Source organism: Thunnus albacares, chromosome 12 (assembly GCF_914725855.1).
Source record: "Thunnus albacares chromosome 12, fThuAlb1.1, whole genome shotgun sequence".
Lineage (NCBI taxonomy): Eukaryota > Metazoa > Chordata > Actinopteri > Scombriformes > Scombridae > Thunnus > Thunnus albacares.
Window position 1 is genome coordinate 11,605,983 of NC_058117.1, and position 15,900 is coordinate 11,621,882.

Consider the following 15,900-nt stretch of genomic DNA (forward strand, 5'->3'; position numbering starts at 1 on the left):
AGATAGAGAGTTGGTGAAAATAGAGGAGATAAATTGTACAAAAGCAAAGAGAGATGGAAGAAAGACAAAAAATGAAACCTACAAAGGGAGACAGTGATAAAAGGGTAGAGATATCTCCCTCTACAAATGCCTAATAAGTCCAGAGATGTCTTTATGGGTTCTTCTCATCAGCTGCAAGATAAGTTTAAAGTCCCAGTCTGGAGTCTCTGTCTGTATTTTGACATCCCGTTAGCAGCCAGACGGTACAGTTTATGTCTAACTCTGGCATCTTCAGCTACCCAGGGATTTACCTCAGTAGGAATGAATGTCAGCAATGTAGAGACGATGGTAGTTTGTTTAATCTAGTGGGTACATCTGTTGCTATGAAGAGATATAATATAAATGTGTGCGTGTGTGTGTTTGTGGTTGCGTGTTAGTACTGTTTTTATACACTGTGGCGCCCAAATGTCCCCCCCCCAGGAGTGGAAAGTGGAAGAAGTGACCACTTTGTGATTCATTTTTCAGATGTCATAGGAATTAAGCATAGTTGCTATGATTTAGTATGACAGTTAAGGTTCATGTAAGGTCAGAGCTGGTTTAAAATCAGTTATGTAATTGTGGTGGTAAAGTTTGAGCATAAAAGCTGTGACCTTTTTTATGCTTTTTGTGGGAAAAGTGCCAATTGTTGGCATAATTTATGACAAATTCATTATCAGCCCACTACCATGCTGGCCCGAGGAGGAAATGATTTGGAGCTTTGCCTGTTCTCAAACTTTAAAATGTTCACTTCTTATTGAGTTTCACAGCTCTTTGTGATCCAGAAAATCAAGCCTGACCAACATATGCATATCCGAGTGAGCAAATTTTAAATTAACGCGCAAAACCTGATTCTATACTTAAATCAGAATTCACAATGACTGGAATAATTTGAGTTCAGTCACCCTTGACAGGGGAGTCAAAATGTTAATTTTGCACACTGCTGACATATTTAAATGCAGACTCATAGCATTCCCTCAGAAAAAGACAGACACCTCAATATTTCAGGAGGAAGTTGCTGAATTTCTTATGTAATAACCGAAACTGACACGTGAAATGTTTCACTTAAATGTTTCAATGCATGGACTGTCTTTCCATGTGAACACCAGTGGTGTCTCATTGGTCTTGGGGGCAAACACTTTGGAGTTCAGATTTGTTGAATGTTAAATGTCCGTTAACATTTGTATGTGTCTCAGTAAATGAAGGCCATTTTTTCCACGTTTTTCTTGTGAGACAACAGCTGTTTCTGCTGCTGTCACTATGTCTGCAGGTGGCTGGATGGTAACTTGTGGACCAGCTGATCTGAGATCAAAGAGACACATACACACACACTCACACACACTCAGAAAAGACATTCATGCATGAACACAGAAACAGAAATGTCTAGCCATGATCCCGTGTGTGGCCTTATGGCTCTCTGGCTGACCTTGATTGACCGTCTCAGACATACACAAACACAGTAACTGCAGCTGTATTCTGAAAACTTGGTTTATGTGTCATAAGTTGTTTTTTATGTAAACATGGTTTCTTGGATCCTCTGGAGAGTTGCGCATGGTTTCTGTGGAAAAGCTCACAGACATCTCTGGTCTATTCTCTGAGGGTGATGCAGTATGAGTGAGAGGTTCATCACCAGTTTCCTATCCCTGTGTGTGTGTCTGTGTGTGTGTGTGTGTGTGCGTGCGTGCGTGTGCGTGCGTGTGTTACTTCAAAGCCTGACTGCCCAGTCAGAATTTGTTGGGCAGTTTTAAATGAAACAGTCTGTGAGGCAGACACACTCACACAGTGTCCTCCTCTCATGCAATATAATACTCTTACAGACACACACACACACACATACACACACACACACACACAAGCCGCCCTCACACACTTTGTGTGTGATGGGAGCTTGTTAGCAGTGCAGCAGGAGAAGCCAGATGAAGCCAGCCCACACACCAGGTGCACACTGCTGTTTGTCTGTATTCTATCTGCCTTCTTATCTTTGATGAGGCTTATAGAGTAGTTTTTACTTTAATGTAACATGTCTTTTAACTTTTATCTCACATTAAAAGTCCTAGTTGTTGCACCTTTCTCAATTCAACTGATCTTTTTGTTTTGCTGCCACACTTACTCTTCTTAGCCTCTTTCTCCCAGTTTTTCTTGTCCTTCTGTTCTTCCTGTTTCTCTTTCTTCCAAATTCCTGTAACATTCTGCCTTCATATCCATCCCCAGAAAACCCCTTTGTGTTATTTGATATTTACAAAGTAATAACTTATCCCACATCACAGCATCACCAGCATTACATATTTGTGTGTGTGTGTGTTTGCTTGAGCTTGGCCCCATGTAATCTGCTGTCCCCTCCGTACCTGTCTAACCCAGCTGCACGGGCAGATGAAGGGAGGAGAAACAAGTGCAGTCGGTCCTAAATGAGTTGGCTGCAGAAGAAGAGAGAGATGGAGGGAGGGAGGGAAAGTAAACAACAGATGGCAGAAGCATGTTGCTGCTATTCGCAGAAGCAGACACTGCGCCAGCCCACCAGCTTCTTGAGAGGTTACTATGCAACGGTGACCGTGAGGACACAGGGTCAGAGGTCAAGTGCCTACTTGAAGGCAGCCCATAATGCCAGATTGTCATCCACATGCTGTGTCAGACTGGGCCAACTGAGACACACACACACACACACACTGGAGAGTTTGTACAGTGTTGAATAGTGTTTTCTTCTGCTGAACGTTGGCAGTGGTGACTCTAGAATCTTCCAAGCAGCGTCCACCCTTAACACACCTGCCAGCCGTGATGACACACAGAGGCAGCTGTGTGTGTGCACGTGTGTGTGTGTGTGTGTGTGTGTGTGTGTGTGTGTGTGTGACCTCACTCTGTGGTGTTGGTTGACTGGTTTGGTGGAAATATTTGTGCTTGTGTCATCAGTCTTTGGTTAAAAAAAGAAAACAGTGTACAAGCTTTGATATTAACTGTACTGCTTTGTACAGTGGCTTTTGTTTAAAATCGACTGTTTGAGGTGTATTTTCAGTTCAATAGTATTGACTTCACAAGCTCAGACAACTGGTCTGTGTTGACACTGAGACAAGAAACTAAACAGAGATACATCAACAAAGCAAAAGCCAGGATTTCTCCTATAAAAACATGATAATACTGTACTGTGAGTTTTAACCCTCTCTATCTTTTCTACCCTGAATGAATTGACATGAATTGCAGTGTTGACATGTAAATAAGCTGTGCATCACTCCTATCGGGGTGTGAGACACTGTTACCAGAAGAAGTGTCAGTTCAGCATAAAAATAAATGTGTGCCTTGTGGTGGGTGAGGTAAAGACATGCAGTAGATAGATGAGACACATAGAGAGTTGTGTCACTTCCCTGTCTGTCCGACGTGTGACTGTCTCTTTTCCTGTGAACAGGAAGCACTGCTGTCATTCCTGGAAGAGATCACTACGTCATTTTAACTATGCATACGTATCTGTGTGTGATATAATCTTTACTGGAAACTAAAATAACAAACAACAAATAACAAATTAAACAATGTCACATTTTAAAACTATGATGTGGTATAGTTGAAGTAAAAATCTAGTTTTTTGTTTTATGTATTTATATATTTCTAAAAACTTTTTATGTACACTCATTTGTTCATAATATGTTTTTTTTTTTTGTTTTTTGTTTTTTAACACAGTGTCACAACACCCAAAATACTTTAAACCAAAAGTGGAAGTGAAACTGCAGAAAAACTTGCCCACATGGTAACTAACTTATTACACTGAAAATGACATCAAATGGAAATTTCATTCAAAATGAAACCATATGAGACGTCCCACCAGTCGACCTCACTAGTCTCTTTTAAAAAAGGCCTAAAAATATTTCTACTCAGGAATGCTTTTTCATCTTTACTCTTATGACTATTTTCTTTATGTTGTGTGTTCTATGTTATTAATATTGTAGCACTTTGAGTTTCACTATGAATGAAAAGTGCTGTACAAATTAAACGTATTGTTATTATTATTATATTAACCTTGGTTATTACTCACTATACAAATCACTATCGGGATTTGTAGTGTACATAAACGTTTATGTATATGGTGGAACACAAACTACCTGCTGTTGATACGTATACATAACATATCATATAGCTTATATCTATCAGTACAGTGTGAGGGTAAGTGTAAGTCAAGCTGACATTTTCAACTCTGTTACACTAAAGAGGGAAGATAAATGATTACTTGATGTTTTTGTTTTCCTCCCGTTGTGTTGATATTTTTTGCAGACTCAGGCGATACTCATTAAAATTACATTACCTAAATGAGAGCGTGCCAGCTTCAAATCCGGGCAGCGTTGCACAACTGGGGAGTGTTTGGAGGGTTTACATGCACGTGTTGGTATTGGCATATGAGTTTGCTGGGAGGATACAGGATGAGTCAGAGGAAATGTGTTTGTGCTAGTGTGTGTATATGCTTGTTCATCCTGTTAATTGTTTATTCCTATCAAAAGGGAAAACCTCATATAAAATCTGTGAAATACGTTTTGCCAACACCATTCTTCTTTCTCTTTCCTCTACTCTTTGTTTCTTTCTCTTTTCATCGTCATCTCTTTGTTCTCTCTCTAGCTCATTGCTTAGACGAATGATTAACAGTCAGAGGAGTTACCTCCCATGTTTTAATCTTTCTTTCTCTTTTCCTTCTCTCAACAGGAGGGGCAACAGTTCTATCTTTCTGAAGACATTTGTGGCATGAAACCAGATCGCGTAGATCTTTCATTCATAACCTCCTCCTCCTTCATCTCCCTCCACCACTCTTCAGATAGAAACTCTCAATTCAGCTCCGCCTTGATGAGGTAACGTTGAGCTCCACGCAGCGCAGCACCCACCTGCAAAGACACCATCCTTCCTTCCCTCCTTCTGTCAACCCTTCCACCGCAGCAATGGGCCAAAAGATCTCTAGCAGCATTAAATCGGTAGATGTACGCGGGGAAAGCGGTGGCTCCCCATCCTACCGGCCCTCGGCTCACCGACGACAGCACCCGGAGTTGAGGGGACCAGATTTTTCCAAGCCTCCCAGGCTGGATCTCCTACTGGACATGCCATGTGCTGGAATGGAAACCCAGCACCGCCATGCGTGGAACCCTGACGACCGCTCCCTTAACATTTTCATCAAAGATGAGGATAAGCTGACGTTCCACCGCCACCCGGTCGCTCAGAGCACGGACTGCATCCGGGGGCGGGTAGGATACACAAGGGGTCTCCACGTCTGGAAGATTCACTGGCCCTCCCGGCAGCGCGGCACCCACGCCGTGGTCGGGGTGGCAACTTCTGAAGCTCCTTTACATTCTGTAGGGTACACGGCGTTGGTGGGGTCAGACTGTGAGTCCTGGGGCTGGGATCTGGGACGCAACCGGCTCTACCATGACAGTAAGAACCGGGCCCAGAGCTCACTGCCCTCATACCCTTGTTTCCTAGAGCCGGAGGAGTCATTCACCCTGCCGGACTCTCTGCTAGTGATTCTAGACATGGACGAAGGCACGCTGAGCTTCATGGTAGACGGACAGTATCTAGGTGTGGCATTCAGAGGGCTGAAGGGCAAGAAGCTATATCCCATCGTCAGTGCTGTATGGGGACATTGTGAGATATCCATGAAGTACATCAACGGCCTGGATCGTAAGTACTACATACATTTTGTTAACTACCAACACATGAGACCATACGTTAGTGCTGAAGGTTAAGCTCAATGTGGATGTTTCATGGTATTTGTGTACACATGAAATTCATGATGAGGAAAAGCCAACGTTTTCTACTTTCAACAAAAATATTAAGAGCTAGGTAGCTGTTACTACCAGAATAGGAAACCAATTGTGTTAGCCAAATCTGATTCTGTCTCCACATGTCCGAGGCTGTGGTAAGACTGAAAATATATTATGTAACTCTGTAAACTCAAAGATTGTGCATATGACACACGTATTGGCAGCAAACTGGTTGAAAGTTTGTTTGAGTTCAGTGATAAAGCAGAAAATCCAGGTGTGACACTGGGATGGGCAGCACCAGTCTCTACAGGATAACAGTTTAACTGCTCATCATGTTTCATAATTCTTTGGTTTCGCCCAGCAGAAATCTTTTCTATTCTTCCACTTTGAAGTTAAACAGCAGATGATTTGCCTTTGCAGACAGGATGTTGACTGCTGGGAAAGACGAAGACATCTTCCTGATAGTTAATTCAAAACAGAGTTTAGTTATTAGATGAGTGTAAAACCCTCTTTTTTGGTACATGATTGACATAAGTGAAGTTTCTGTTCTTTCTGTTGCATCTTCGACTCATTTATCATGGTATTACTGTGACTCATTAAATGAGAAAGCACTGAAAGATCATTTTTCCATATGTAGTCTTACAAATGGTGCCTGCAGGTGTCAACTGCATGTTATTTTGGCTGTTTCAGTGATTGTTTTCTGCTGTCTTGAACAGTCTGTTCTGCATTAAACAGTCCCTGACTGTAGCAACACTACATTTTTCTGTACAACTGTATCAGAGTACAATGTGTCTGTGTAAAATGAAAAAGCATAAAGCAGGAGACAAGTTAATATTAGGTTGCTTGCTTTAGTTTAGTAGGTGAATAAGGTATGCTGTGTTCTCAGGCAACTCTGCATCACTGTCTGTTGAGAGAAGAGTCAGGATTTCCTCCCATTGCAGTCTAAACAGTGACTCTTTGAACAGCTTGTTAGAAGAGCTCTTACACACATGGACACACACCTGCCAGGAAGGGAAAGTGTGTGTGTTATGAAAACATGCTTATGATCTGACTCTGGCCATCTCTCCCTCCCCCTCTGTTTGCAGAACCCCATGGGGCTTATTTGATATCCCAACAGGGTGTGTTTTTTCTGTTACTCGGCAGAAAGCTGAAAGGAAACACATCTTTCTCTGTAGATTGTTACGTCTGATCACTTCAAATTTCTCTTCAAACTTTTGCTTAGAAGTCCTCCGCTCTCATGGGTCACCATGGGATTTACCACAACATCAAGAGCCTGTTTTCTACCCTTTAAAACAGGTCACAAGCTTAAATTGGATGTTTTGGTGAAAGACTTCAAACTGCAGCTGGCCAACCAAAATATGAATCAGAATGAAAAGACAAAACACATCGCTGCATTTTAAGACTTGCATTTCTTAACCTGTGGTTTAAGTCCCGTCTGACTGTATGTGTGATGTCTGGTAATCTCATACACTCAGGCTTAGTTCAAAGTTCATACATTAGCTGTTGAAAGCATCTCACCTCAGCCATTTTCCATTTATGGAACCATCTGCTAGATTTCACGGTGAGTCAGTGTGATGGGCCACCTCGGAGAATATGGAGAATATAGAGTCTGCTCAAAGCCCTCAGTTGTACAAGCATATAGATAGACTTCATGCTGTAAAATGAGGTTTGACTGTTGAAAATGTGCAAAGCTTAACGCAGGCAGGAGACTGAAGGTTGAAAGGCTCATCCTGAGGGGAGTTTCTATAAGAGGAGGCAAGAAGGATTGTGTGTGTGTGTGTGTGTGTGTGTGTGTGTGTGTGTGTGCTTGTATGTGTGTGACAGAGGAAAAATACACAAAGACAATTTAAAAATACACATTTGTAATCACAATGCAAACGAGATGAGATAAACTTGCGCAGGATTACATGCTGTATTGTGTCCTGTGAGGCTTTCGTATTTAGGAAGGCAATGTGAACGTAATGTATGAATGGTGGACTCCACCACCACCATTTAAAAACTGCTATACAGTGAAGTACTGAATGTAAATAGATTGAATGGCTATTGCAGAAAAAATGTTGACCATAATTAGCATCAACAATGGGTTTTAATTTCATGAAAATCTTAAAAGGAAACTGGTATTTTTTCAACCTGGACCCTATTTTCTCATCATTTTGGGTCTAAGTGATTAATGGGGACAAACATTTTTGGAATGAATGTGGTTATATGTGAAAGGAACAAGAAACCAAAAGTATTGTTTTAGATTTGGTGGTCCAATTGGATTTCCCCTACCTGCGGCCCGTCTCTCAATAAAGCCTTTGTCTCATCTGTCAGCACACAAACACATATGAGTTTACTTATTTTGCTTATGAGTTTTGGTTTTCAAAGTTGCATAATAATGTCAAATTTTAGAAAGATTTCTAAAAGGAGACCATTTTTAGGTTATAATCCTTAAAGGGAAACTCTGGTATTTTTCAACCTGGACTCTATTTTCCCATCATTTTGTGTCTAAGTGATTAATGGGGACAAACATTTTTGAAATTGGTCCAGTATTGAGCGAGATCGCTTCAGCCGGCAGCCGCAAAAAGGGCTGCCGTGTAATCCTTGGGGGCAACTGCGCTCGTCAAAGTATGTCCACTAAAAGTGCTTGTGAGTCATTTCACTTTGGCTGGTCAACCGTATTTATTTGAGCCGGAGGATACAGAGAGGAGCTAAAACAAACAAGAGGAAAAATAAAGAATGGAGGAAGAAAGGCAACAGGACAGTTAGAAAACACAATGCACAGGAACATTTACCTCAGAGAAACTGGGGGTTTTCCTGCGGTCACTGCTCTCCTGATGAGTGAAGAGGAAAACTCTTTTGGGACCTGTTAATGCCAGACTCAGAAAATCTAGAAGTGTTAACGGATGAGTAATCACTGCTGTGTAAATACTACAAATGGATTTACAACATTTATAAACACTGTCGTCCTGGAGACTGTTTCACCTCCACAAATCAACCGGCTGAAAAGAGCGAGGCCAGCTAGACCAAAAGTACAGCTCAACCACGGTAAGAAAAATGTGATTTCAACATGTAAATGTGTGAGGAACTACAGTATGTAAGTCACTCACGTATTCATCCGCACACGCCTGTTTGTTCACATGTGCGAGGATGATTTTCAATGTGGTTGGACTGTAAGGAAACCAAAAAGTTAGTCATAATGCTGCTACATGTGGCTAGTTCCTGTGTTTACTTTCGTTGTTAGACACTTACAATAACAACCTGAGCCTGTCAGTGGCAAAAAAAGCACTTTTAGTGGACGTACATTGACGGGCACAATTGCCCTCAAGAATACATTAGAGCCCGTTTTGCGGCTGCCAGCTGAAGTGATCTCACTCAATACTGGATCAATTTCAAAAAAGTTTGCCCCCATTAGTCACTTAGACACAAAATGATGGGTAAATAGGATCCAAGTTGAGTTTCCCTTTAAGGATTATAAATTGAAAACAGTCTCCTTTCTTGAAATCTGTTTCTAAAATTTGACATTATTATGCAACTTTGAATTCCAAAACTCATAAACAAAATAAGTAAAATCATATGTGTTTGTGTGCTGACAGATGAGACAAAGGCTTTATTGAGAGACGGGCCGCAGGTAGGGGAAATCCATTTTGACCACCAAATCTAAAACAATACTTTTGGTTTCTCGTTCCTTTAACACATAACCACATTCATAGCTGAGAGGTCTTTTTAGGATATTAGTGCTCCAGCAGGAGCTCTGAATCTGAAACAAAGACGTCTGGTGAGAGTAATATTTCAATATTTCACTCAGAGGTGAAGTAAATAGCTTGGAGGTTCTCTCTTTGTTGGAGAGTGGGCAAACAGAGTATGATAACAGGCTGTATAGCAGCTTCATTCAATTCCAGTTTCGACTTGAATCAGCTTGCCTGCCCTACAGATGACTCTTATAGTGAGAATGAGGTCATAATTACTGTCTGCCTGTGTGTGTATGAGTGTGTGAATAGCAAACCAGCAGTATGTGGTCAGCTCGACAACAGACATTGTATCATACCGCTGTCTTTTTCCACATTACTGGCTTAGTCCTTTTTGAAATGTGTGTGTGAGAGTTTAGGCCTCATTAAGTGTACCATATAAATCTGTTCTGTGTGTGTGTTTGAGTGTGTGTGTCTGGTCATGAAAAATCCTCTGGGTTGTTCGGTAATGACTTTGTCTAACAGGCCTTCCTATGAACTGCGACTATTGGATTGTTTGTGAATTATTGTTGTGAAGGGAAACAGCATGACTGCGGGGTATTAAAAAAAGAAATTTATAGAAGCAGCTTCTTCTCGCCACAAGCTGCTTGTTTTTCTCATCACTCCGGTCGGGGCCTGCCTCGCCACGAGCAGTTGATCATCCACCTCAGATCATTGCTCCCATTCCTGTGGTAACACAACACACACATGTGAGACATAAAAAACCAACAACACTCCAGGGTCAACATAGATTTGGGAAGATCAGAAAAAGCAATCAGGGTCAGATAAGTCGCTGTGATAAGCACTAATGCAAATAAATACTGAGCGAGATACAAACTGCATTATCCTGTAAATGTGATGTAAATTATTCATCCATCCAGCCTTCTGACTTCAAAGAATTTCTTTCTTCCGTCTAGAGGTGAACTAATCCCTCTTTGCCAGATAGTGTATATTTCACTTAATTGTTGCGGCATTACATAAACAGCATGTGTAACTAATTTATCTTGCTACCTTGAAGCACACTCTCATCTGCTTCTGTCTAACGTGTGTGCACGTCTGTCTCACTCACACACACGCAGCTCTTTATTCTCTCTCATCTTGTCTCTATAATTGTACCAATTAGCGGTACTTTGATTCTCTACAATGGAAGCTGTCTTAGCTTCAGCCCTGATATGTGCCACTTCCTCTCTTTTTCCGTTTCCTCCTCTCTTTTCTCTTTGTACTCAAGCTCACACCCCAAACTCCATTGCCAAATCTGACAGTTTAATGTTGCCTTCCTTATCAGCTAATATACAAACCACCCAAAATATAATTTCAGACCTTTTCTGAATCATTAGAGTCCACTGTTTGGCTCACATAACTGTTATCAGGGGAAAACTTTGTAAATCCAATTCAGGGTATTGGTTTTAACTTCAGTTGAAGGATTACAAAGTCTGTTTCTTTCCTGATGTTGAAGCTAATGTCAGTGCAGTTTTTTTATAAGCCGCTGAGAAGTTGACATTAAAGGTTCTTCATCCAACAGCTGTGATATGATTCACCAGCGCAAGCCATTTTTCAGCCTCAGACAGTTTAGCTGACCAGAATACAGGACCAATCATTACCGTCTCAAAGTCTGTGAGGTAGGCAAAGCAAAGCGAAAACAGTGTGCAGCAGGGAAGTTAGGTTTAAAAGAGGAAAGGTAAATAAGAAAGATGAGGTGGGGAGTGACAGAATGAAAGGGAAAGAAAAGGCAGTGAGAGTTACAGCAATGACAACAAGTAAAAGTAGAATGAGATGTAGGAAGAAACGGTGAAGTTTTATTAGGGGAACGGTGAAAGCAGGATACAAAGGCAGTGAGAAGGAGGATGTGAACAATAAGGACAGAAACTAGAGAAGGAGAAGACTTGTGCGGTTGTGTGGGATGATGTGAACGAGGCAGTGTGACACCGACACTCAGCTGATCAGCTGACTAAGAAAAGGTTACCAATCATCATATTTCCAAACGAGTTTTCTAAAACTGCGACACACCCACATCTTTGCATTATCACTTTTCGTCTATTTTCACTGTACTATGTGAAAAATGACAAACACACATCAAGATCTCTGGACTTTCAAATGTACTGAAAGAAACGTGGCACTCGCAGCACGCAGACACTTAATACCGGGTTTTCTTTGGCAGTGATGAATTCATACTTTGTAGTTAAAATCACAACTACAGGCTTATTTAGGCGTCACATTCCAGCAGATCTGTCAACGAGAAGTGACCCACTTTTTTTTCCCCTTCTGTAAGCCAGCCTGACATTCTGACCTCCCTCCTTCTTCCCTACTGTTTAGTCTGCATCACATGAGCTCAAACACTCCAGGTCAGACCTAAACCAGATGCTGCTGCCACCACCGCTGCTGCTGCTGCCGCATGCAGACACTCATTCACCAAAACTACAGAACACTGAGATCCATTCATGCCTGGTGGGTTTACATGAAGGCTATAGCATCCTGCGGTCCCATGTTTTTGTTCTATTCAGTATGGGTTGTCAGCTTCTATGATTATGGTCGTTTTTTCTTTCATTTGTAGAACTCATTAATTACCTCAGCATCATTTACTTCTGGTAACTTGCAGTCAAAAGTCATACTCTCCTCAAATTCTGCTCACTATAGGTGTAAAGAAGGTATGCTTGAAAAGGTCGTGTGTGTGCGACGTGTTGTCCAGCCACATTGGAAGGCAGAAGTGAAGACTGTGTTGTTCCAAGTGGAGTGAAAAACCATCAATTATAGAGAGGGGGAAGATGCGATAATGGTTTACAAATGGGGATAACAGGGCCAAATTTTGGACAATCCTTCCTGGAAGGCATCATACAGTAATGTTGCACTCTATTCAACACATGAAAAGTGCCTGAAACAGTAGTGTAAAGTATGAAAAATAAAGAGCATGAGAGTAGTTCGAAGCCTGCTCACTCTCTCTCCCCTCCATTGCAACCTGACACAGCGTTTCTGCTTACCTGCATGTTAGTTGTTGTTCTACACAGAAATTAGTTGAGTCATGCAGATTTCTGTTCGGTTTTATCTGCTGATGTTTTGGAGATATCCATCACTGAGACTTTTGCAACCACCTCAATACAAAGGAGGTGAATAAAATTGTGTTTTTGCTGCTCAAAGCACTCCTTATATTTTGAAAATTACATTTGGGAAAACCCAACAGCAACATCTCCTTCCAGAAAATACTTCTGTACGTTATGCTGTGTGGACTGTGAGGAGACTGTTGAATTTTTTCAAATGTAATTTTTCAGTCACCTCCGCTATATTCACATGGCAGCACAAGTTTCAGCACACAACCGAAACTATCTGACTAGACGCCGTCAGTGAGAAAATGTTTTGATTTGGGTGAACTGATCCTTTAATACCGGAAGCGTTTAGAAATATTTCTGTAAAACCAGGTTTCGCTTTGCTTAGTTTGATTGATGCTTTGAAGTTTCGCTCAGGTGTGTTCATCAGGGTTTGAATCATGACTTGACTTTCTAGTGGCAGCCTGGCAGTTAACAATCTAGGGCCGAGAGCTTCACACTAAACTGCTGGCTGTGTGATATGTGGGTCAGTGGGTTAGTGCTTCAGCTTAACTTAGCTGCTAGCTGCAGGCATAAATGGCTCTGCTTTTTATGCTTCCCTGATTTGTCTCCCTCTGCTTTTTACTGTCACATGTACGTGTCCGTATCTCTTTGGCTGCTCGTTTTTTTTCTCTTTCTCTGAAGTGTTGCCTTTCTGTGCATTTAGACAAGCTATCAGCAACTCCTCTGTAGAGCCCATGCCCTATGAAGACACACAGAGAAAGGTATATGCTATGTGTTTATCTTATATTACCCAGCCTGGACTTTTAGTGACTTTAATGCACATTTTTAATGCATTTTACTTCAGGTTGGATTGATAATTTAAAATGCAAACTCTAGTTAATGTTGTGTTTGCACCTGAACTCTAAACCATAAAGCACATTACAGAAGCTATTTGTGCTCATTTGAATAACGGCTGATTCACTACCCAGTTACTTAGTAGCTTCTGCAAAATGTAAAAGTGAAGCTATGACTTCAACCAATATTCTCCCCAAACTTAACGTCTTTGTTGGAATGATACCTCCGCCTTTGCAACTGTTCTCTGTGTCCTTGCTCTTCTTGACATAACAGAACATCATAAAATGTCAGCGATTGGTTGTTCTGAAACTGCACCACATATTAAATGACACAGAAAAGGCTCAGATGTATGTGCATGTTCATTCTTTATCCTCTGCTTTGAGATCTAAACACCCTCGGCTCCAGTGGGGAACAGTGGTGTCATGTCAGTGCAGCTCGTAATCAAATATTTAACAGCAGAGATGAATAGAGAAGAGAGGAGAAGGAAAAAAAGAGGCAAAGAAAGATATGAAAAAATAAAATAAGACAGAAGACGAAAAGAATAGCAGAAGAGAGGGGAAACTGTGTGACATGCTAGAGAAGAAAGACAAACAGGGAAACATGTATAAAACAGAAAGCCTGAAAAGTGAAGATGGTGATTTTTTGCTTGCTATCTAGTGTCAACGCTTTCAGGAAAGAAGCCTACTGACAAAAAGGAGGGTGGTATGAATAAAGGAGCAAGAGTGAGAAAAGAGAAAAAAGACAAACCGAAAATATACGGACAATGAGACAGGGGTAGCAGTGAGAATGATCAGGGATCAAAGCGTGGCAGCTGGAATGAAGAATGACAGAAACAGGATGATAAAAGACAAAGGCAGAAAGGAGAGACATTAGAGATGAAGAAGATGTGTAAGGAGTGAGTGAGGGGCAAATTGAAAGTCATGTCAAGCGACTGGTGTCAGTTCTGTGGAGATCACATGAACTGATAAGTGAAAGAAGAATCAAGGGGGAAGGCTGCTCAGAAAGGAGGGAGGCAGCAGAGAAACTGGGTGCTAATGAAGGGCTGCAAAACTTCGCCTGATTAGTGAAGCTAAAAGCGATCGAAGTGTGAATTTAACACACACAGGCACACAGATTGTAATGACTCCGAACTCATATTAAACATTAGATTCAAGTAAAGAAGCATCATTCTCAGATTTTTTACTCAAAAAATCCAAATCATCACAATCACATTTAGTATATTATAGCTTATAAAATCCAACCTCTCCAGCAGACACACAGTAAGTATTTTGATTGTGCTATTTCATTCAAAAGCTACAGAGAAAAATTGGAGTAATCGTTTTCAAACATTTCTCTGTGTGAGCAATTCTGCTCAGAAGAGTGAGTAACCTTGACAAGGTAACCTGTACTTATTCTTTCAGACCTGCAGTTAAGTGGTGCTTTTGCTACAGTTGTGCTACCTTTAATTGACTGTCTGAGGCTCTGGGTCGGCATTACAGACGGAGCACTGATCTGGTTCAGCTCCTGAACTTTAGGCCTGATTCCCAGAAAGAAATTAAGCCTACAGTAGTTCTGGACTGAAGAGGATTTATAAGCCAGATCAACTGCAGTGCTACTTGCGAAACCAGCTTAACTCCAACTGGTTTTCTCAGAAATCATTTAGGATTGATTTAGCCTCATCTTGAATTAATTTTAGAAATGTTCAGAAGTCAGATCAGAGTTATGTCAAGACTCCAGAAATCTGCTGTTTATGTTCAGTGATTAAGCAACCCACAGACACTATTGGCTTTTTATTGATCCAATACAGCTTTTATGAGAAGCATCTGCTCTTACTAATGAGGACTAACACAGGTGCTTGACATTAATCTAGTTCATCTAGACATATTTGTTAATAACTTAATAAATCAAAATAGTTTTCTTTCCCCTTTCAGACAGTCACTTTGTGAACTAGCGAGAACTGGTCTAGATTAACTCCTCTTTACATTTACATCTTATCCAGGAAACCAGAGGCATTGCTATGATGGTGATTCACAGATATAACTGTCTCTATAGCAACCTGACTGCCAACACCTTCACCTGGGCGCCTTGCAGATATTAAAAGCTGGAAGCTTTTGTACAGCGTGGAGACAATAAATCAGAAATAATATGTGTTCCTTAAAATGAACCAGGAAACCTCTTTTTCACTATATTATCAGTGGATAGAAGTCAACTATGGTATAACATAGGAGAGTATATAAAAAAGATAAAGGATGTCCAGTCAGTTATCAAAGTGGTGTGTTTTGGTTTTGCCTGCAGGAGGGTTTGTGTGCCCTGTCTCTGACACACAATATGTGAGCTATGGTGTATTAAACGTTTTGACATCAGACAATATTAATATGTTCCTTACATGGACTTTGTGGATGTGTTTGTATGTGCCATGAGTAAAGAGTCCATGTGCAACACCATATATTCAGTTTGCTCTCTGGCAATCTGCTGCCAGCTAACAACCAGATCATGCCAGACGTGCTAGCTTAGTTACCAACTGTCAAGTGAATATTTTTTCCCCCTAAATATTGGACTGTTGAATAAAAACTGAAACCCCCACCGGAAAAAAAGTTGGAAGTG

At 41.1% G+C, this 15,900-nt stretch overlaps 1 protein-coding gene across 5 annotated transcripts in view; it reads left to right on the plus strand.

Annotated features, from left to right (window-relative positions):
- Positions 1–15,900, plus strand: part of LOC122994189 (SPRY domain-containing SOCS box protein 4-like) — an 82,698-nt gene that overhangs the window by 39,889 nt on the left and 26,909 nt on the right. For 4 of the 5 annotated variants that reach the window (XM_044368748.1, XM_044368745.1, XM_044368749.1 and 1 more), the window contains one exon: positions 4,690–5,652. In XM_044368748.1, coding sequence (XP_044224683.1) covers positions 4,920–5,652 — 733 coding nt within the window. In that variant the 5' untranslated portion in view covers positions 4,690–4,919. Of the gene's footprint in view, positions 1–3,678; positions 3,746–4,689; positions 5,653–15,900 lie in introns of all 5 variants that reach the window. The other variant, XM_044368747.1, reaches the window with a different exon arrangement.